Genomic DNA, 20,762 nt, shown 5'->3' with positions numbered 1-20,762 from the left:
GCTTGTCCCCTCCCATGGGCCCCCAGGCCTCAGGCTCCTGCTGGAGTCCCTGGCACTTGCTGGCACTGGTTCCCGCCCTGGGCAGCAGGAGAGGCTCTGCGCATGTCCTGCCTCCGTCCACACAAGCTTCTGCGTCTGGCCTGGGAAGGCTGGCCTGCCAGCTCCCTGCTCGCCGTGTCCCTGGCTGGCCCCTTGGGCGGTGATTTCTGGCACTCACGTCACCAGTCACCCTCCCTCCTGCTTTTCATGTGGCATGGCCGCTTTCTGGTCCCCCTCAGGCTGCCGTGGCGGTGTGGGTTCCACCAAGCCACACAGGCTGGGATGTCATCCATTTCTTCATTGCTGCTCCTCATTCGCTCTCCTCTGTCGTGGTTCTGGAACATCCTGGGGGATCCGAATTCCACAGACCCTCAATTCTGGTCCTTCTGGGCCTTTGGTCCCTAGCCTCTCCTGCACCTGTTGAATGAGGAACTTGAGTCGGGTCCAGGACCATCCTGGACACCTGCTTGTTTGCTTTGAGTTGATCAAAACTGTGTTTGAGCTGAGCCAGCCCTGGGGCAGCGACATTTCAAGAATAGAAAATGGCATTTTATAATCTTATTACAAATGACTTAACTGAATTAAAACCAGCCCCTTCTGCTCTGGCGCTTGGTAGACTATTGCATTAACTCCAGAGAGATTTTGAAACCAGACTCTAATGTTTCCACTGACTTTTTGGATGAAATTCCAAAAGTGGTCCCCAAAGTGGCCCTTTAGAAGCTCCATTTGAGGGATCATGCTTCTTGGGAACCTACTTTTAAAAGTCTTCAACTAGCATCTTTTCTCGTGCTCATACTGTAACACTAGAGAAATCACCTCCCCCGCCTGGCAGGTAGGGCAGAGCCCTGGCGAGGCGGTGGGCGCAGTGGCCACGGGAAAGCATGAACTGGCTGGGATGATCTCCTGGTGTCACCCACATTCTCAGTGCCTGCAATTCGCACCCCCCTTCCATATTGCATACTCCTGGACATTTCTGCTTCTTTCGGTTCTGTCCCATCATGCTGTTTGCAGGGACCACAGTGCTCAGGGGTGCCTCCCCTAGGGATGCAAATCTGCCCAGCAACCACCGGAAAGCAAAGGTGACCACGAGCAGAAGTGTTTTGGTCTCCATAGTGCTTTGGGATTTGCAAAGGCTTCCTGTGTATGTGTTAAGGAGCGGTTATTTGCAGTTGATTTTTGTTTTAGGAACAGCAGTTGGATGAAAAGGATGCCCGGCGCTTCCAGCTTAAAATTGCAGAATTAAGTGCCATCATCCGCAAACTGGAGGACCGCAATGCCTTGCTGTCAGAAGAAAGAAATGAGTTGGTGAGTGCAGAGCGGGGCTTGTGGATCCCGTGGGTGCAGGATTGCAGAGTGTGGGGAGCTAGGGAACATCCACTTCCAAAATTCCTTGTGGAAAGAAGGAGTGATGGGGACAAGGGCTGGCCTTGCACCGAAGTCTCTGACTGTATTCCTATAAAGCTTTATTAATAAAAGCAGGTGGTGGGTCAGCTATGCCCCTCGAATACTGGTTGGCTGGGCCCTGCTGTGGGTTACTGGGGAAAACATATCCTCAGTTCAGCACACAGACTGGGATGTGTGAGGATACAGCCCTTCGGGGGAGCTGTCACCATTAATCCTTACAAGCCACTGAGATTTCTGAGTAACCTGAGTTCCTGGAGGGCGTGTGAGCTGCTCAGAGTGTCCGAAAGGGTCAGGTGGGCCCAGTGATTTTTATCATAGCTCTTCTTGGAAAATTAGAGCATTGGTCCTCCTGGCCTCCAACTTCATTCCTGTCTGTAGATGGACGGGACTCACGCCTTGGGGATGCCCAGCCCAGTCCTGAGGTCAGGTTCACCTGGGCACTGGGCAAGTAGATGGCACCTGGTGGCATGGACTAAGCTTGACTCTTCCCAAATAGTGGGTTGATAATCACATTCTTGGAGCTGAAGCTCTCGCTGTTTTGCTGACTCTGTATGGAGGTCTGTTGGTTCTCTGTCACTTAAAAGAATACCATGTTGTAGGAATGATTTTGTCTTTCAGTTAAAGCGTTTAAGAGAAGCAGAGAGTCAGTACAAACCGTTGCTGGATAAAAACAAACGCCTTACTCGGAAAAATGAAGACCTAGCTCACACGTTACGTCGGATGGAAAACAAGTTGAAATTTGTTACCCAGGAGAATATAGAAATGGTAAGGGTCCGACAGAGTCTGTGGGGCTGCAGCCGTGTCCAAACTTGATGGCAGCCACCCCCCCGCCATGAGACTTATCAAGACAGCCCAGTCCAGGCCTTTGGCCTCACATACATTTGTAGGAGAAGAGCCGCGCAGCCTGTTCCCAAGGAGAGAGCAGTGAGGGCGTTGGAGTGCCCCCTTCCCTAGGTCTGTTTGCCCACGTCTCACACGGCGTGGACAGGTGACCTTCCAACTCTGAAAGTCCCGGGTGAAGGTAGTAAGAGGCTGGCTGGGTGGGAGGCAGGGGGAGGCCTAGCACGGAGCACTGAGCAGGGAGTCAGAGGAGGTTTCGCCCTCCCATGGCCACGAAGCCAAGACTATGGGGTCATTGGCTGTTGGTGTCTCCTTCGTTCCTGTGGCCCTGAAGACCTCAAAGGCCATGGAGCCAGAGTTCAGCCAAAGAACAATCCAGCAGGACGACGGGGGAGTGGGGTCAGGAGAGCCCTTCATACCCTCTGCTGAAGAAATTCCCTTCTTTCACACTGAGTTAGTGACAAGGGACTTTGGAAAGGTGGAGGAGCATACAATGGATGCAGACAGCTCACAGTCTCATCTTCAGGGCACAGAGGTATCCCTGCTCCGGCCCCATTTCCGGGGGGGCCAGCAAACCCACGTGCATCCCTTGTGGCCGAACAGACTTGCACTTCCTATGGGGCTCAGCTGAGACTCGGGCATCAGTTTCCTCTGCAGCTCTGTGACTGAGCTGCCCCGAGCCCTGAGCAGAGGTCCCCAGCCCAGCAGCTGAGATGGGACAGCAAGCTGAGGGCTCACACAGGGTGAGGGAAAAGACCCTGCCTCTCTTATCCAGCCACACCACTTCACCCCTTCACTTGTGTATTTCAGAGACAGAGAGCTGGAATCATCCGGAGACCCAGTTCCTTAAACGATCTGGATCAAAGTCAAGATGAGAGAGAAGTTGATTTCTTGAAACTTCAGATTGTGGAGCAACAGAACCTCATAGACGAACTTTCTAAGGTAAGCGGGCGGACTGCTCGGCAGCTGCCTCTGGCTCCCAGGGGTTTGGTTAATGGGGAATGTTAGCAATTCCATCACCTGCTCCTTTTCTTTTCCCAGACCCTTGAAACTGCCGGATATGTCAAGAGCGTGTTAGTAAGTACCGATCCGTATCTCTCTCCTTATTCAACATTCCCGTTTTCAGCAGCACAGTTGTCCGTGGGACCCATTCTGTGCTGATGGTGCCTTACAGTGTAGATGGAGGCGGCAGAGAAAGTCTTTTGGGTGGACTTTGTTATCACAGCACTACCCGACCAAGGTTTTGCTTTGGGGACTAAGAATGCCCATCAGTTTGCATCAGACAGTAGCCAGGGAAACCTGCAGATACCCCAGCTGAGACAGCGCCCAACTCAGTGATTATTCTGTTTACTAATTAAAGGCTAGGGTCAGACGGCTGCCCTTCCCTGGGTACTCACTCCACTACAAGTTTCACCCCAGGAGAGACGCAGGTCCCTGGTCTCCTTAGGTGTTTCAAGGCATCGATCTCCACACAGGTGTGGATGCCATTCCTGTCAAGTACGAGGGGGCTTGGGACATTGGTCCTTCTTCACCTTCCTGTTTCTGCATGTGCCCCTCTAATCATCTGCCCTAACAGCCCCCAAGATGCACAAGGAAGGAACACAGGTAGACAATCAAGCAAGTCAAGCTCAGAGCCCACCTACACAGGGCAGTCACTGGTGTCAGCCATGGCTGAGATGAGCTGTACAAGCTCTTCAAGCAGGGACCCTGTTTCAGTGTGAACAGTGAGCCCAGCCTGAGAGCATCCTCTGTGTCAGTCCAAATGATGACATGGAAACAGCCAACTCTGCATTTGAAACAGAAGGGCCGTTCAATTACTTTAAAAAAAAAATCTCTTCAACTGGTTTCTACAGGAGCGTGACAAGCTTTTAAGATATCGGAAACAAAGGAAGAAAATGGCGAAACTCCCCAAGGTAAGGATGCACATGCTGGTATGTGGGTTCATCAAATGTGTATTTTAGAAAATCACCTAGCAGGAATGAATCTCTTCCTTTGGAGATGGAAAGAAAATAATTCTTATTATTTTAAAAAATTGTTACTGTGAAAGAACCAAAATAGGACCCAAAGTAAGTATTCTGATTGTAGTTTCAAATTTTGAAAACCCAACCTTATTTCTTTTAAATTTCCAAGAGAAGGTATGAGTTCACAATAGCAGCAATAAAGATGAGAGGAGCAGAGTCACTCCAGGACACGAGTCTGTCACCCCACATCTGCATGGACACACAGCTCTGAGGACAGTCAGCCTGTAGCCCTGCACAGGGTCATTCAGGTTTTCTAGTCCTTGCTCTGCCACGCGCCCCCATGATAGCCTGCCCCAGCTGTAACTGTCCCTGGCCACGTTTGCGTGTTGCAGCAGCCCTGGTCCACAGGCCCCAGCGCGATGATTATTCTGTTTACTAATTCAAGGCCACAGGTTTCCCCAGACAGCATGGACAGGCAGTCTTGGTCTGGCTGGTTTGCTTCACCTGTCTGGATCATGGCAAACCTGCATCCCTAGGAGATGTGGAAACCTGGAATCATTTCTCGACAATAAAATCCTGCTTTCTAAAACCATGATTTTTATTAAGAGGATTTTTGGAGCAAGGACCCAACTCATCTCCTGCTTTATTAGAAACGTATGTGTAGGGGTGTGCACGTGTGTGTCAATAGTGTTCTTCAATGGCTGCTAGATATTCCTTAGTCACAAAGGCTTGTTTGTCTAGCCCTTAAAAAGATTGTCAAGACTCTCTCTGCCTGGAATCACTTCAGGGTATTTAGAAACTACCAGGGAACGCCTTTGGCATTCTGCCCCCAGCTGTTTGGTGCTTCTTGAGCATGGAGAAACCAGGCAAGTCAGATTGAAAGACTGGCAGCTGACAATGAGGGACACACCCACAGGGCCTGGAGGACAGGGGGCAGCTGACCACAGCCTAGATCATCAGGCCACCGTGGACTCCAGCCTGTGAGCCAGAACACGAAGGGGCTGGTGAGGTTTCAGCAGAGTCATTCTCGCGGGAGTTGTTGGCAGGCAGAGGCCCACCTGGGCAAGGGGTCAAATGGATTGTGTCCCTGAGATAGGAAGGAACAATGAGTGTCCAGAGAGGATGACATGGCTGGAGAGGCCAGGTTGTTGAAGTGGTTGAGACTTGATTGTCAGAGGCCAGAGGGGCTGGCACAAGGGGCTGGGAGTTTAATGAAAGAGCCTCAAGCTTGTGCTTGTCCTACTTGCCCATGTGTGGAAAATTCTAGAGACGAAGTCTAGAAAAAGTCAGAGAACAGGGAAAGCATTTCTCGGAGAGGCCAGGGCTCAAGTCAACAATGGCGGGCCCAGCAGGAAAGGCCAGGGGTCAGTGGGAGAGAGGAGGGCAGCCCCAGCCCTGGATGGCCCCGCGAGGCAGAGTAGGAGAGGAGCCAGCCGTGGGGGGCAGGGGAGGCACAGCTGGATGATCCTGGCAAACCAGGGAGTTTTATTGGAAGTTTCTGGTGGAGGAGCCAACAGGGAAACCTAGAGGCCACAGCAGCCGAGGAAGGAACGAATCTTGCATGTGAGTGAGATGGGGGCCTTTGGAACTTGTAATATTTCTAACCCTAAACGAGGAAACCCAACATTCTTGAAGGCAAGGGGTGAAGGGAGCCTGGGGGCCCTAAGGGCAAGGCCTATCAAACCAGCTGCTGGAGGACCCCACTTCTGTTGTTATTCTAATTGGTCAAGGATGGATACTTTTTGAAAAACAACAACAATGCATGACTGGAAAAGTGTTCACACCCCAGAGCTGGTGCTCACTGCCAACCCTGTGCTGTCTCACGGGGTCCTGGTACCCACAGTTGAGGGATCTGTAGGATAGTGTCCCCATGGAAGTGCCTCATTTTCTGTGATGCAGGTCAAACCTGGGACCCATTTATCCACAGGGTGTCCAGGTCCATTTCTCACTCCCATTTATCCAGGCCCATTTCTCATTCCACCTCCCCATCCCTGCTCCAGAACCACTGAACACCCAGGCCACTTTCTTGGCCTGTGTCCGGGCAGTGGAAGTCAGAGAATGGGGGGGGGGACCCTGTTTGGTGGGTGGACAGCTTTGCAGCCTCGGCCCCCACCCCCAGGCAACAGGAGGAGAAGGTGGGGGAAGGCCAGGAGGTGCAACCGGGTCTGGGTTTGCACTTACACGTTATACTTTGGTCACAAGCCGGTTGTTGTGGAGACCTTCTTTGGATATGATGAAGAAGCTTCCCTAGAATCCGACGGCTCCTCCATCTCTTATCAAACAGACAGGACAGACCAGACCCCATGCACCCCGGATGACGACTTGGAGGAGGTAACCTGGGTCTTCCTGCAGCCCATGAGGCACACCTTGACCTTGACGACACAGCCATTCACCCCGGGACTCAGGCTCACCTACCTGGGGAAGCCTTTGTCCAAACAGCACGGGGTCCCCGGTTGCCCACTCCCTGCATGCTGGAGAAGGTTTCCTCCCCCAAGTTGCCAGAAAGACCCCCACGCATTTGATGTCACTGGGAGAAATGGGAAGCCCCGGGTGCCTGCGGTCTGGGGAGGTGCTGGGTATGGAGACCCCGTGCTAATCAGCTGCATCTCTGTGTGTGGCATTTGGGGCCTCTCCAGGGCATGGCCAAGGAGGAGACGGAGCTGAGGTTCCGGCAGCTGACCATGGAGTACCAGGCCCTGCAGCGTGCCTACGCCTTGCTGCAGGAACAAGTCGGAGGGACCCTGGACGCAGAGCGAGAAGTTAAGGTCTAAATGACTTCCACTCCACCCGTTCGGGCTCCCGCTGGGCTCCTTCCCGCTTGACCCCATGGCCCAGCAGGGACGCTCCCCCTTTTCCGGACGGGGCCCCTTCTCTCCTGTGGCTACTTCCCATCCTAGTGGTGCTCACTGAGACCGTCAAAACCAGTGACTGGGGAGCCTGACGCTGAGAGTCACCGCCCAGGGCAGTGCCAGGCACGGGTGTGGGTGAAGGGCCTCGAGTAGCCAGGGGCCCCGGCGCCGGCAGGGGACCTGCAGCGCCCAGGATGGAGCCACCCGCCTTCCAAACCTGCCGCCGTGCTCTCAAGGAGCCTGTAACTGGGGGCGCTGAGATGGCCCGGGGGCAGCCTCGGGTTCCGTTTCTGAAACCTGCCAAGATGAGTCGTTCGCCCAGCAAATGCTGAGCTCACGCCCGTGCCCTCCTTGCGCGCGGGGCCAGGCCTGCGGGAGATGCAAGGTCTGCCCCCCTCCCTCCCCGGTCTGGATCCGCCTTGGGCATCGGCGCCGGGCGAAAGCCCAAATGCGCAGCCGGCTGGCGCCCCCTGCCGGCCGCCGGCGGGGAGCCGTGTCGCGGTTGGGGGAGGAATTGTGGCGCGGGGGCGCGCGTGGGGGTGGGGGCGGTGGATTCGCTCTTCCAGACGGTGGATCAGAGAGGAAGCCGCTGTAGGAATCGTGGCCGGTGCGCCCCGTAGGGAGACAGGCTGCTTCCCCCAGAAGCTGAGGGGCCCTCCTGAGCAGGCAGCTGTGGGGTCTGGGGTCCCAATCAGCCCTGCCCCACCCGTCCATCCTGCAGGGCCAGAGGGGACAGTGTCGGCACCTTCCCCCCCCTCGCTGTCCCAGGAACCACCTCCCTTCCCACCTCTGCCCCCAGTCTCACTCTCCCTTCCCTGAACGGCTCCGGTGTCTTGGCCAGTTTTCCCCTCCTGCCTCTCTGGGCATTTCATTGAGGGTCCCTGCTGTGAAACTCCAAAGAAGGGCTTCCACTGCTGGGCCCCTGCCGCTGGGCTGGGTGGACACCTGTCGGTGGAGGGTCGTTCCCTCCTCTGGCTTGGAAAGGAAATTTATCTGTGTAACGGAGGACAGTAAACATTTCCTTTTTGACTTTTTCAATTTAATCTTTGCATGACCCTTGGAAAAAGGAAAAAGCCATACAAAGTCTCGGTTCAGATCACCACAAAGCTAGGGCTTTGACACAGAGGCAGCTGAGGTTGTGACTGTCCAAGCCTCGCCCCCTCCCAGCAGGGGAGATGCAGGGCAGCCACTATGTCCTCTCCAGCCAGTCTCACTTGGGAGCTGGAAGAACTGAAGGAAGAATCTTGTCTTCCCTTTTTCCTACTGGAAATCAAAGAAACATCTGATCGAGGGCCACGTGAAAACAAAGAACTTAGAAGATTTTGCCTAGAGAGTAAAAATGTCCAAATTGCATGTAAAAAAAATTTTAAGTGATATTTAGAATCAGAGGAAAATCTGTTACAGAGAAGTATCCCATGGCTATTTTAAAAACTGGATGATACAAAAAAGATTCATGAAGTAAACAGACTACCCAGGACCCCCTGCAGTCTGATTCTACATTAAAACTGGAAATGTCACCCCTCTCTGCAGAAAACCAAGGAAGCCGCATAATAAAGCATGACAAAGAAAGGGCCATGGAAAGGGTGTGAGGGGACAAGGTGTCTGAAGACAGGGACAGGGGCCTGTCCCTTATGAGGTCCCAAGACGTGGATACACAGGGGTAGGGCTAACTAGGATTTTCTCTCTGCTCAGGATCTTCTAGCTCAGGCCTTCACGCCCATTATTGCGACGACTTATAGGAGAGAAGAGGCAAGGGGAAGGGAGAAGCGGAGTGGAGGGCAGTGTAGGATCTGCCAATATGACCAGAAAGGGACCCAGACCTTGAGGAGTCCCGCCACAGGCTGCACCTTTGAACCCACCCCCCCCCCCCCCCCCCGGTTTATGAACCCTCAGCCCCTGCTGCTTCCAAATGCCCTCATCCCTTGGTCTCAGAAGATGTCCCTAGAGAGAGCAGGAACAGTCCTGGGCTAAAATGTCCTGTAGCTTGGAGCTGCCAGGGTAAATTACATCAAGAGAGAACAGCTTAGACCCTCACTGGAAGCCCAGGTGGCTCTCAGGAGGGACTTTACAAACCCAGGTGCTGACATGTAAAACACAGGGCCTTGTCCTCTATCGGGGCAGGCTCTGGGCAGTAGGTGAAGGAACACAAAATGCAGAAAGGGAGCAAGCCTGGGTCTGGTGGTCTTCTGTGCCAGGGCAGCAGCGCCATCAAGGGGGCTTCAGGGCGGGTTCATTTCGAGAGTCATCACTGAAGGAGACTAAACCAAATCCCCTCGGGCTGCACCCAACTGGGCTGAGACGTCTTCATGGGCTGTTTCATCCTGTAAATAAGGATTTCCCCTAATACGTGCTCAATATTAATCTGCAGAATTTCCTTATGACCCAAGTGAGATCACTTGCTTCACACAAGCCTTAAAGTTTCCCCTTTCTTAGAAAGCATCTCTTCCGAAGGAAGAGTGAACGGTTGCTTCTCACTGAGCTGACCTAAAAGGCATACAGAGTCCTCCCGTATGTGAGCACCTACTGTCTGTCTGTGCCTGGCCTTTAGAGAAAATTTGATGTATCATTCCTCCTGTCCTACAGACCCGTGAGCAGCTACAAGCAGAAGTGCAGAGGTCGCAGGCGTGTATAGAAGACCTGGAGAAGGCCCTGGCTGAGCAGGGACAGGTGAGCCCGGTGGGTGATTGTGGGGAAAAGGAGGGACCCGGTTCCCGGGTCGTAGGGGCGTCCATGTGCCGGTGACATGTGGGTAAGGACTATTCAACTGCACTTGCAAGCGAGCAGCCTTGCTTTCCGGCATGCATATCACATCACAACGAAACATTCTGGAAACAGAACGTAACTCATGTCTGAAGGCATTCTGCAGCAAACCTTGCGTGAGGCAGGAATCTGCCTGACCATCCTGGCCATCAGACACGGCCTCTCTGGACTTGATCTTGCTAGATCCTATCAGCCCTTTGAACTCAGATTTCAAAGATTTCAAGTCCTGTAGTCCCTGCCCAAGGTCCCCAAGGGAAATGCCCAGAACTGCTTTGGGGAGGAGCCATAGACTTTCCGATCTGGGGTTCCCAAACACCCACCCCCTAGGTGGAAGCGGGTCACCCAAGATGCAGGTCATGTGCTGGGCCAGGAGTTTGTCCATCATCTCCCTCCACCCCTAAGACGACCACCCCTCTGGGATCCTCACGCCCCATGTAAGGCACCTACCCCTAGTGGCCTTGGCATCCCCTACTAACCTGAGGGCCTGAGACGGGTTGGAGGGTCTCTGTGGTAGGAGGGTGTGTGAGAGCGTTTGGAGCACTGGGATGTGCTTTCCTGGCCCCTGCCCAGCCTCTGTGCCCAGCCCGTGACAACAGGTTGAACAGACAGGATGAGGATGTGTGCCACAGACGTGCCTCCTGGCCAGCATCTCAGAATCCAGCCCTGTGGCATCTGTAGCTGGCCACCATTCTCATCAGTCATCCCCAGGGCCACCGCACACACGGGCCTGTGGAAATGGTGCAGGCGTCACAGACCTGTGAGCGGCCCTGTCCCCAGGTGCCACGAGTGACATTCTCAAGCCACCATCTGATGCTCAGGTCATTTCACTGCTTATACCAAGGGAAGAAGGTGACCGGGTGGTAGGAAGGTAGAGGAGACTGGGGATGCCGCTCCCTCCACCTGCAGAAGCGAATCCTTCAGACTCCACAGATCACTTCTGGAGAAGACATTTGTAGCGAAGCACAGCATCTGAAGAAACCAGCTGTCCTCCTAACACTTTGCTCTGTACTTAAAATGCCACTGGTGGGGGATGGACGAGAGGGCTTCCCAATGAGAGAGCGAGCTGAGGACAACTGGCCTTCTGAGGCATGGTCCACAAGGCATCCACGCATGCTATGCCATAGGATGCCAAGCCCGCCTTCTGCTTAAGTGTTTCCGGTGTGAGATGGACAGGACAACCCCTGAGCAAAGTAGCCTCTTCCACCTGCCTGAGTCCCTGGCTCTGCACTCCAAGCCCAGCTGAGTCAGGGTCCCCTGGACCTGTAACGTCCACAGGGGATTGTGTGCCGCTGGGTGCCTGGCCCTGGGACGGGAGCCTAGGCTGCTGTTTTTATGGCCACCTGTGGGATCTTTGAGGGTCCTCCTGGGGCAGGGCTGCCTCCACCTGTTTGCTCCAGGACCCTCAGAGAAAATGAGTGAAGTATAGGTTTCATTGTCTGAGCACATCGCTGCCATTGGGTGGTTATTTCAGAAGCTAGGAGTTGAGTCCTCTTGTGGTTGACACCTCTGTTCTGCTGAATCACGATTTAAATGTTGGCTTTAAGATTTTCTCCTGTAGCTGGGCACAGCGGCTCATGCCCGTAATCCCAGCACTTTCGAAGACCAAAACGGGAGAAAGGCATGAGCCCAGGAGTTTGAGATCAGCCTGGGCGAAACAGCAAGACCTCATCTCTACAAAAAAAATTTAAAAGTTAGCCGGGTGTGATAGTGCATGCCTGCAGTCCCAGCTGCTTGGGAGGCTGAGGAGGGAGGATTGCTGGAACCCAGGAAGTCGAGGCTGTGATGAGCTGTGATCATGTCACTATGCTCCAGTCTGGGTGACAGAGACCCTGACTCAAAAAAAAAAAAGATTTTCTCCTGTAACATATTTATTTTTTCATTTCAATTCAACGTTCCAGGATATGAAGTGGATTGAGGAGAAACAAGCACTGTACCGAAGAAATCAAGAGCTTGTGGAAAAGGTGAGCCCCAAGCCCATGCAAGAGTCTGGTAAGACTCCCTGTGCTCGTAGGGCTGGAGAGTGAGATGGGGCCAGAGGCTCCCTGACAGCTTTTTCTGTGGGGCTTCTCCTGCAGAAGCTGGTCAAGAGCCCTGAGCCAGCGGCTCCCCTCTGCCTCCCACCCAGACCCTGCGGAGTCCTCTCTATATCAGTGTCTCGGTTCGCCTTCTGTTGCGCTGATGGGTTTCATGGGTGGGCTGGCTAGAGAACCATTGTAAAAGAGATGCCCTTTCAAAACGACGGGAATCATCCCAGTCGGAAGGAAGTCGACTTCCAATCAAGCTCTTGGTGGAGGCCGAAGGGTCCTCAGGGAAGAGCCCCTTCAAGAGTCCAGGGACGAGGCTTTGGGCTTCCGTTACTGGCTGAGTGGTTGTATGTTTCCGACTTCACCATGGCCTCACCTGGTGGTGGCCCTGGTTACAGGCTAACTTGGCCTTGATGACAAGAGGCCTCCAAAAATACCACCACCCCCTCTTCCCTCTTGGCTGGGACCTTCATTGGTTAGAAGACTTTATCTGGGCCACTCTCTCGGATTCCCTCCCACTGTGGGAGATTTTCTGTCCTCTCAATAAATCCTGCTTTCTCAAAAAAAAAAAAAAGACTTTATCTGATATAAATGAGTCAGAAAACGTGATTACAGACAGACGGTTCTTATTAGTGGTCTCAGGTTGCGCTTGGGACCACCATGCCTTCCCTGAGGATGTACAGACAGGAGGACATGCCTCACACTCAGGCCACTTCTAATCTGTTCTGAATCACACTCACCCTGATTCAGTCATCCCATGGCCTGGGTTAAGGAGGGGTCACAGCACCAAGGGTCTTTCTTATACAGGCTGAGGTTAGATATGGGTAGTCCAGGGCCATCCCAAGGGGGTGAACCCCAGAACTGTTGGGGCAGGTAAGGTGGCATGAGGCGGAGATGCGCTGGCTCTGTAGGTCCAGAGGCAGAAAAGCCAGTGGGCCGTCAACCCCACCCATGGGCGAGGGGTGCTCCGTTTGACTCAGTCCCCCAGTAGCTGTTCAAGGGCAGGGAGCATTCTGAGGTGGCAGCAGTGCCTTCCTCTGGTAGGTGTAGCCAGATCTCGTGTGTGTGCAGGTCCAAACAAGAGGTGGCCAAACCGAGCCCAGGGCTGCTGTTAGCCAAAGGCTGGTCATGCCCTCTGGACTCATGCTTTGAGTTCGGCAAATGACACCCACATGTTTTCTGGAGACACTCTGCACATCTCTTAAATTGGGACTGCTTTTCCGTGGGGCTTATGTGCACAATTAAATGCAATTACACTCAAATGCTCACATGCACATGCAAATACTCATGTGTACTTAAGGGCACATACTTCACACACATGTGTAAATGCATGTGTGCACACTTACATGTGCTTACATGCACACACCAATGCTCATGTGCACTCAGAGTCTGTACTTTGCCTACACTGGGCCTGGGTTCACATTCGTGGTCCTACAGATGCTCCATGGTGGCTCCAACTATGGGGCATCATGCAGCCGGCCCTGCAGGAAGGTCCAGTTCCTCACAGCACAGCTCACTCAGAGGGTGCTGGTGATCCTGAATTTATCTCACCATGCCCTGAGCATCAGAGCAGGCCCCTCAGTCCCCCACATTCAGCTCCAGGGGGATAGATGCAGCTGTCCCCGCCTGGTAGACACCCCGTCCCCATGAGGCTGCTGAGGACATGCACCGTGGGCTTCAGCATTTTACCCCTTGGAAGGGGGAACTCCTACATCAGAGTCACTTGTTATTGGTTTGATTTAAGCAGTCCCTGAATTAGTCAAGTAAATTCCAGAATGTGGCCAGGCAAACACAACACCCCGTCCTTCCATGGGGCACAGTGACACACACGGGCTCCAAGGGGCTTCAGAGAGCCACTCGAGGACGTTTATCCTCAACAGCCCTCCCTTCCCATCCCTGCACAGAGGCTGGCCAGACTCAGGGCAGCCTCTGGGATTTCCAGTCCCCCAACTTGCTACACCTGACCCTGCCTATCCAGCCACCTCCCCTGTTTAACTTAGGGATGGGGCTCACCTGGCCTCACTAGGTTGGACCCAAACACACTCAGGCTGCAGTGAGGGTGGCTCTGAGGAGCTTCCAGGGTGGGGCACCAGGTCAGTCAGCTGTCCTCAAAGACAGCCGGTAGTTGTCCATACAGCCGTCCAGACAGCCAGTAGTTGATATCCTGTGACCTCTCACAACAGAGAGCTGGACGACTCCTACCTCATCCATTTTTTATGTTGCAGATCAAACAAATGGAGACAGAAGAGGCTCGACTGAAACACGAGGTCCAGGATGCCAGAGATCAAAATGAGCTGCTGGAGTTCAGGATCTTGGAGCTAGAGGTAGCTGGGCTGCTGGTGGCTCCATGCCAGGCAGAATCCCCATGCCCCACCATCACCATGCCCCTTGCTGCCCAGGGTGTGGTAGCCAGTAGGGCACTGTTGGCATCAGAGCTAGTGTGGCCATAGGCTGCAGGCTGGGTTACTGTCCTCTGCCATCCTAACCCACGTGAGCCTTTGAGCATGAGTCCAAAAGGCCAAGCTGGAAGGGAAAGAGGCAAGTGGCCACGCACAGCATATCTCTTCATGCAGAGGACTAGGCCGGCTGTGCAAAGTAAGTGTTAAACCTGGTGACACGCACCATGGAACTCAATGTCATGAAGGAAAAACAAAAGCAAAACAAGACAACCATGTTAGTGTCTGCTTCCAGACCTGTAGGGCCTGATCGGGGCGTCCTCAGTGTGCTGTGGCTGCAGCTGTGCAGTGGTGATGAGCAGCAGGGATGATGCCCAGACCTCAGCCATCAGCCCAGCAGATGCTGATTCTTGCTTGCAGAAGCCCCCAAGTGGACAGCAGTGGATGCCGTGCAATGATCAGGGGAGCTTTGTCTGTGCCCTGCTGTCCCAGGCCCTACATCCTTTGAAGAGGGGAGGTAGAACAAGATTCCTGTGGAGAAGGAAGGTCAGGCCTGGTGTGGCCAGCCGTGTCACTGCACTCACATTTTACTGTCAGGGTGCCTGGGAAGTGTGGTCCACCTGTGAGGCCAGGAGAAAGTGGCCTGCGCAGGTGCCACCCTGCCAGTCCCCCATACACAGCCCCAGGACCTCAGCTCCGTCCAGGGCTGAAACCCGCTCTGCTCCTCAGAGTCCTCCCATCCACCTGGCGGGGCAGGATAGTTGGGTCGTCCCCTTGGCTTCCTAGGCCCCTGTATGTGTTCCTGCCTGTGAGGACAGCGGCAGCACCACCAGCCTGTGTCCTTGAAGGGCCCTCTCTGGTCAGGCCTGCAGGTGAAACTCAACCTGCAGTCTCTCCCCTGAACCTTCTGACAATCCTCTGGGGTTCACTGAAGGATAAGCCTATGGGCTCTAGGGTGGGAACTCCCTGGGGCCACACAGCCAGGGAGGTGACAGAGCCAGGACCCAGCATGGGTGTTTACTGAATTTTCTGAAGACACAAGGGGTGGCCTTTGTGGACAAGTCCAATGTGAGTTCTGTCTCTGCTGCTGCTGCCACCAGTGCTTAATTTTCATAAACGCTGTGTTGACCCCTCGTCTGGTGGTCTTGGCCAGTGTTCCTCAGGCCCCAGTGCATTCCCTCTCGAAGGAAGGGGACAGGAAGGGGACAGCCCATCGAGTCCAGCCTTCTGCTCTCTGTCTTAGGAGAGGGAGAGGAAGTCGCCGGCCATCAACTTCCACCACACGCCCTTCGTGGACGGCAAGAGCCCCCTCCAGGTGTACTGCGAGGCTGAAGGCGTGACGGTAAAGCCCCCTGCCAACACTGCCCCCACCAGCCCACCCAGCAGCCGCCCACCTCCCAACCTGTCCCTCTCTTTGCCTCCTAGGACATCGTGGTCACAGAGCTGATGAAGAAGCTGGACATCCTGGGGGATAACGCCGTAAGTGTATGTTGCTCTACTGACTTGTGCATGCCTCTTCATGCCCACCACTCCAGTCCTAAGCCCCCCACAGCCCTGCAGGTCTCCCACAGCCCACATAGACTCTCCCTAGGGCCTAGAAGCCTGCCTGGAATGGGCCCGTCACATTTGAGAGAAATCTCCTTTTTCATATTGTCCCTGTGTCTGTTGGGGCCTCTGCTATGCACACTCCGATTCTTCCAGCTAACTATACTTTCAGTCACATGGTCCCAGTTTCTAGAATCTCTCTCTTTCAACTCTTCCATATCCTCAGTAGGGATAGATGCTGTTGTCTTAGACACACCAAGACTATTAGGGTCTCCCACTCCTTGGTTTTAGGGAAAAACCAGAGTCAATAGATAATTCCCAAATTTCATTGGGGCAGAGTTCCAATGTCGGCAGCAAACTTCTCAAAATAATCTTAATGACTAAGTTTAAAAGTAACTGCACCCCTTCATCCCACCCTCCACCCACTTAGCCAATCTGTTCATTCTCCATTAATCATTCACCCATCGCTCCACAACTCATCCATAGCCCATCAGCCTTGATCCATCATCATCGGATCATCATCCATCCACCCACTTATTCTCCACAATCCATGCGTCGTCCATTCTCCATCCATTCAGCCATCCTGTCTGGTTTGTCCACCCATCCTCCGTAACCCACTCATCCATCCTCCACCCGTGAGTCCACCCACCCTCCATAATCCATCCTTCATCTATTCGTTCAGCCTGCATAGCCCTTTCACCCACCTTCCATCCTCCTTCCATTCACCCATCCTTCATAATCCATCCATTCATGTTCTATTCTCCATCCATCCATCTATGCGCCTTCCATTCTCTATCCATCCATCCACCCTCCATAATCCATTCATTCATTCTTCTACCCTGTCACCCATCCATTCCTTGATCCATCTTCCGTTAGCATCCACTCCTCCGCCCCTCCATTCATTTATTCGCCCCTTCATCCTTCATTCTTCATCCATCCACGATTCCACATTCATTTATCTTGTCCACCCCCTGTGTGCAAAGCCCTGTGCTGACAAGGAATTTCTCTCTGTGGCTTCCATCACCTGGGGATCAATGAGGAGCAGAGCAGGGAGATCCTGTCAGCAGGAAGGCTCTTCTGGCTAGGGTACCCGTCACTCAGCCTTCAGATTCCCGGGGGATCCTGTTGCGGGAAAGAGCCACCCCACAACAGAGTGGCTGTTGGCCCAACATGCTCTGGGTCCAATCCCAGGTATCAGCTCCCAACATGGTGTCTTGAGAATCATACGGGACAGCCCTCTGATTTATATCTGGAGAGACTGAGATCCAGAAGCCACCTACCCAGGGTAACAAAGCTGATGTCGTGGCAGAGGAAGCCCTGCTCTTCCCAGTCCTGTTTCAGGGCTCCTCCTCAGCCCCATAGCTATCCACCAAGAACTCATGGCGTGTGACTGTCCTAGAGCCATCGCGAAGCCTCTGAGTTCATTCTACACAGAGCACAGAGACAGAGGAGGTGGGGAATTGGAGAACACGTGGCCAGGTCTTACGCTCAGGAGACCCTATGGAGACTCTTAGCTCACCTGATGGGCTGGGCCAACATGGGTATCCCTTCAAGCCTGACTGGGCAGTCACCGTTGAGCAAACTTCACATGCACATCCTGGTCTAACCACATCCAGGCAGATGCCTTCAGCCACCCTGAGACACTTGCTCAACTTCCCCACCTCAAAGTGCGGCAGTTTGAGGACGAGCAGCCCTGGTCCTCATGCAGGTGGCAGTGGAGTCTGAATGTGTGAAGTGCTCACATCCTCCAAGGATGCTCATTTGGCCCCAAAACCAGACTCACCCTGCATGGAAGGAACACCCAAATGGGCCCCTCTAGAGGAGACATGAATAAAACATGCAGACAAAAGGCGAAACCCCCCAGGATTAGATCCGTTCCACAGCCATAAATACTTGATCTTTCCTCCACTGCTCTTCGTTGCATGTTAATAATTCACAGCTGCATATACAGAGTACTGGCTTTCAGTAAAGGTGGGGACAGGGACAGAGTGGGACAGCATCTGTGACTGGGATACAGTCATACCTTGCCTGTGTTAAGCTACCCATGCCCTGTTCTGCCTCAGTTGCTTACCTAAACCTGCTGGTTGCCAGCAGAGAGGACAAGAAGAAAAGGCAGTGCCTCCAAGGGAACAAGATCAAGAGTCGAGGGTGATCCCAGGAGGCGTCTCGAAGGGACTTCTGGCTGCAGCCCCGGCCCCCTTGCTTCGCCCACAGCCTTGCCATGCATCCATCACTCACCCCCCACCCACCCCCGCCCCGCAAGGCGCTGCCTCTGACCATACCTTTGTTCTGCTTTTGGGTGCAGAATCTGACCAATGAGGAGCAAGTGGTTGTCATACAAGCCAGGACAGTCCTGACCTTGGCGGAAAAGGTAACAGTGGCCGTGGGCATGCTTGGGAAAGGGCTGGCCCCTAGGGTTTCCTGCCTGCTCAGCTCAAACCTCCAAGGCTGGGGTCCATGAAATCCCATCTGCCTCAGGAAATCTGACACACACAGGCCAAACAGCACCCACCATGCCTCTTTGCAAAGGACAGATTCAGCCAGGATTTGCCCTGGCACGACCTCTGCCTCAATTTCTTCTCAAAGGCGGGAAGGTGTGGAGGGTCTGTACAACTGTCAGTGTTCTCTGCTCAACATGCCAGGACGCTTTTTTGGAATCTCCCAGCCCACCGGCCTGTTCCTCATCCCACCATGGTGGTGCTCCTGGCCCTACCTCCAGCTCAGACCTGCCTGTGGCTAGGCCTTCCACAGCAAGGAGAAGGAGTGCATCTGGCATATAGGGACTCAAGGGAAGAGGCCACCCCTTCCTGGCACAGCTCTGTAGATGGCTCTGCTCCTACTTGCACCCAAGCCAGTGTCCCTTCTTTCCCAGGGAAGGCATGGGTGGCAGAATTCCCGGATTTCAGGCAGGTGGAGGGGTGGGGCTAAACCAGTCCTGATTCCCCCGAGAGCTGAGCTGTCCCGTCCCTGAGGAGGGCGAGGGAGAAGACCCAGGCTGCCCTCGCTCCTCTCCCAGCTGTCTCCATGGAGTCCGGGATGAGGGGTGGCTTCAGTGCCTGTTTGGGTGGCCTGAGGGGTCACTGTGCTGCTCATTCTGTTCGTGCCCAGTGGCTCCAGCAGATCGAAGAGACGGAGGCGGCGCTGCAGCGGAAGATGGTGGATCTGGAGAGTGAGAAGGTTGGTGGGCACCCCCCGTGGCCCTGCAGCACAGCGTCGCAGGTCAGACGCCCAAGGCCGAGACGTGGTCCTCCTGTGTTTCAGGAGCTGTTCAGCAAGCAGAAGGGCTACCTGGATGAAGAACTGGACTACAGGAAACAGGCCTTGGACCAAGCCCACAAGGTGAGAGACGACACAAGGCTGCTGGAACCCCAGGGTGGAGGCTTGGGGGTAAGAACCAGCCAAGATCACATGCCCAGTGATGTGTCCCAAGTGCTTATGCCAGTCAGGCCTCAGAGCCCTGTCTGGGAAGCGCCTGGGCTCAGTGTGGGATCACTCTCTGCCCTTCTTTCCCTGGAGACCCCTGGCCCCTTAGTCAGTGAGTTCTGAGGACGTTTTACTGCCTTCAGCAAAAACTTAAGAGTGCAGGCACGTGAGTAGAACTCACATGGATTTGTGGAATGAGTTGATAAAATAGAAATCATTGAAAGATAGTGCATTTAAGAATTAATTGAAGCCGGGCACGGTGGCTCAAGCCTGTAATCCCAGCACTTTGGGAGGCCAAGGTGAGAGGATTGCCTGAGCCCAGGGATTCGAGACCAGCCTGGGCAACTTGGTGAGACTCATCTCTACAGTATATCAAAAAATTAGCCGGGCGTGGTAGCGTGCACCAGTAGTTCTGGCTACTTGGAAGGCCGAGGCAGAAGGATCGCTTAGCCCAGCAGGTCAATACTGGGGTGGCCGTGAGCATGCCACTGCACTCCAGCCTGGGCGACAGAGACTCTGACTCAAAAAAAAAAAAAAAAAGAATTAATTGAACACTGCTGAGTGTTTATAAGTAACCCCATTCTACTGGGTAAAATGCGTTTGTTCATCTACCGCTGTGCTGCACCCTTGTGAAACCATTTCTCCTGCTGATAAGCTAATGTCCCCATTTGGGGATAACACTGAGATCTGAGAGAGTATCTATAGATACTTATTTCTATCACCGTGAATCAATCCTCTCTGCATTCTGCTTGAGAACATGAACTTCATTTGAACTTCAAGCAACCTTTCTCTTTCAAGATGGTACATGAAATCAAGTCTTGCATCACAGCTCCTCAAATTAGCATATAAAACAGAGCAGAGAGGCTCCCAGGGGAACTGAGGCCCACCCTTCCCTCCTAGCAGTGAGTCACACCTGGAAGTCAGCGTCACCTTGCAGGCTGTGTGCCTGTCCCCACGCCCCCACAACTGCCAAAACCTTAAAGGCAGAGAGCATGCGGTGGCACTGGCTCCAGAAAGCGGGTCACTCCTGTGAGGGGGCCGAGGGTTGGCCGAAAGCTGAAGTAGGTCTGAAGCCTGACAGCTCCGAGCTCAGACCTTACTGTCCCTCGCTTGTGGAAGACCCGAGGCCAGTAACTTGGGCCTGAATTCCCACCTGCTGGGGTGGTCAGAACAAGAGCATGGGGTCAGGACTCCCCAGTGTATGATGACATGGGGTGTCCTCTTCCTGCATGGTGCTGAAGGCAACCTCTTCCGTGTGATGGATCAGCAGGCCTCTTCTTGTTGGATGATTCGGGGGGCTTCTTCCAGTGTGATGCCCATTGGGCGGGCTCCTCCTGTGTGATGCTGTGGGTCCTAGTATCCTTTGATTATATGGGGGGACCTCTTCTTGTGTAATGGGGGCGGGACCTTTTTCTAAGAAGTGCAGGGGCATTACTGTGTGATTCTGTGGGGGGCCTTTTGTGGAATTCTGTGGGGGGGCTTCCTATGTGATCCTGTGAGGGGGCTTTCCTGTGTGATTCT

At 53.9% G+C, this 20,762-nt stretch overlaps 1 protein-coding gene across 1 annotated transcript in view; it reads left to right on the top strand.

Moving 5' to 3' along the window:
• JAKMIP3 (Janus kinase and microtubule interacting protein 3) overlaps positions 1-20,762 on the top strand; it is a 105,443-nt gene that overhangs the window by 75,058 nt on the left and 9,623 nt on the right. The window contains exons 5-19 of the mRNA XM_008068439.2: positions 1,225-1,344; positions 2,062-2,208; positions 3,094-3,225; positions 3,325-3,360; positions 4,137-4,196; positions 6,447-6,575; positions 6,881-7,009; positions 9,677-9,760; positions 11,752-11,814; positions 14,103-14,201; positions 15,517-15,615; positions 15,699-15,752; positions 18,124-18,189; positions 18,927-18,995; positions 19,080-19,157. Of these exons, the coding sequence (XP_008066630.1) occupies positions 1,225-1,344; positions 2,062-2,208; positions 3,094-3,225; positions 3,325-3,360; positions 4,137-4,196; positions 6,447-6,575; positions 6,881-7,009; positions 9,677-9,760; positions 11,752-11,814; positions 14,103-14,201; positions 15,517-15,615; positions 15,699-15,752; positions 18,124-18,189; positions 18,927-18,995; positions 19,080-19,157 (1,365 nt within the window). The remainder of the gene's footprint in view (positions 1-1,224; positions 1,345-2,061; positions 2,209-3,093; positions 3,226-3,324; positions 3,361-4,136; positions 4,197-6,446; positions 6,576-6,880; positions 7,010-9,676; positions 9,761-11,751; positions 11,815-14,102; positions 14,202-15,516; positions 15,616-15,698; positions 15,753-18,123; positions 18,190-18,926; positions 18,996-19,079; positions 19,158-20,762) is intronic.

This window comes from Carlito syrichta, unplaced genomic scaffold (assembly GCF_000164805.1).
Source record: "Carlito syrichta isolate Samal-C Ts95f unplaced genomic scaffold, Tarsius_syrichta-2.0.1 Scaffold310879, whole genome shotgun sequence".
Taxonomy (NCBI): Eukaryota; Metazoa; Chordata; class Mammalia; order Primates; family Tarsiidae; genus Carlito; species Carlito syrichta.
Note: the sequence above shows the minus strand (reverse complement) of the source record. Positions and strands in the feature narration are given on the sequence as shown.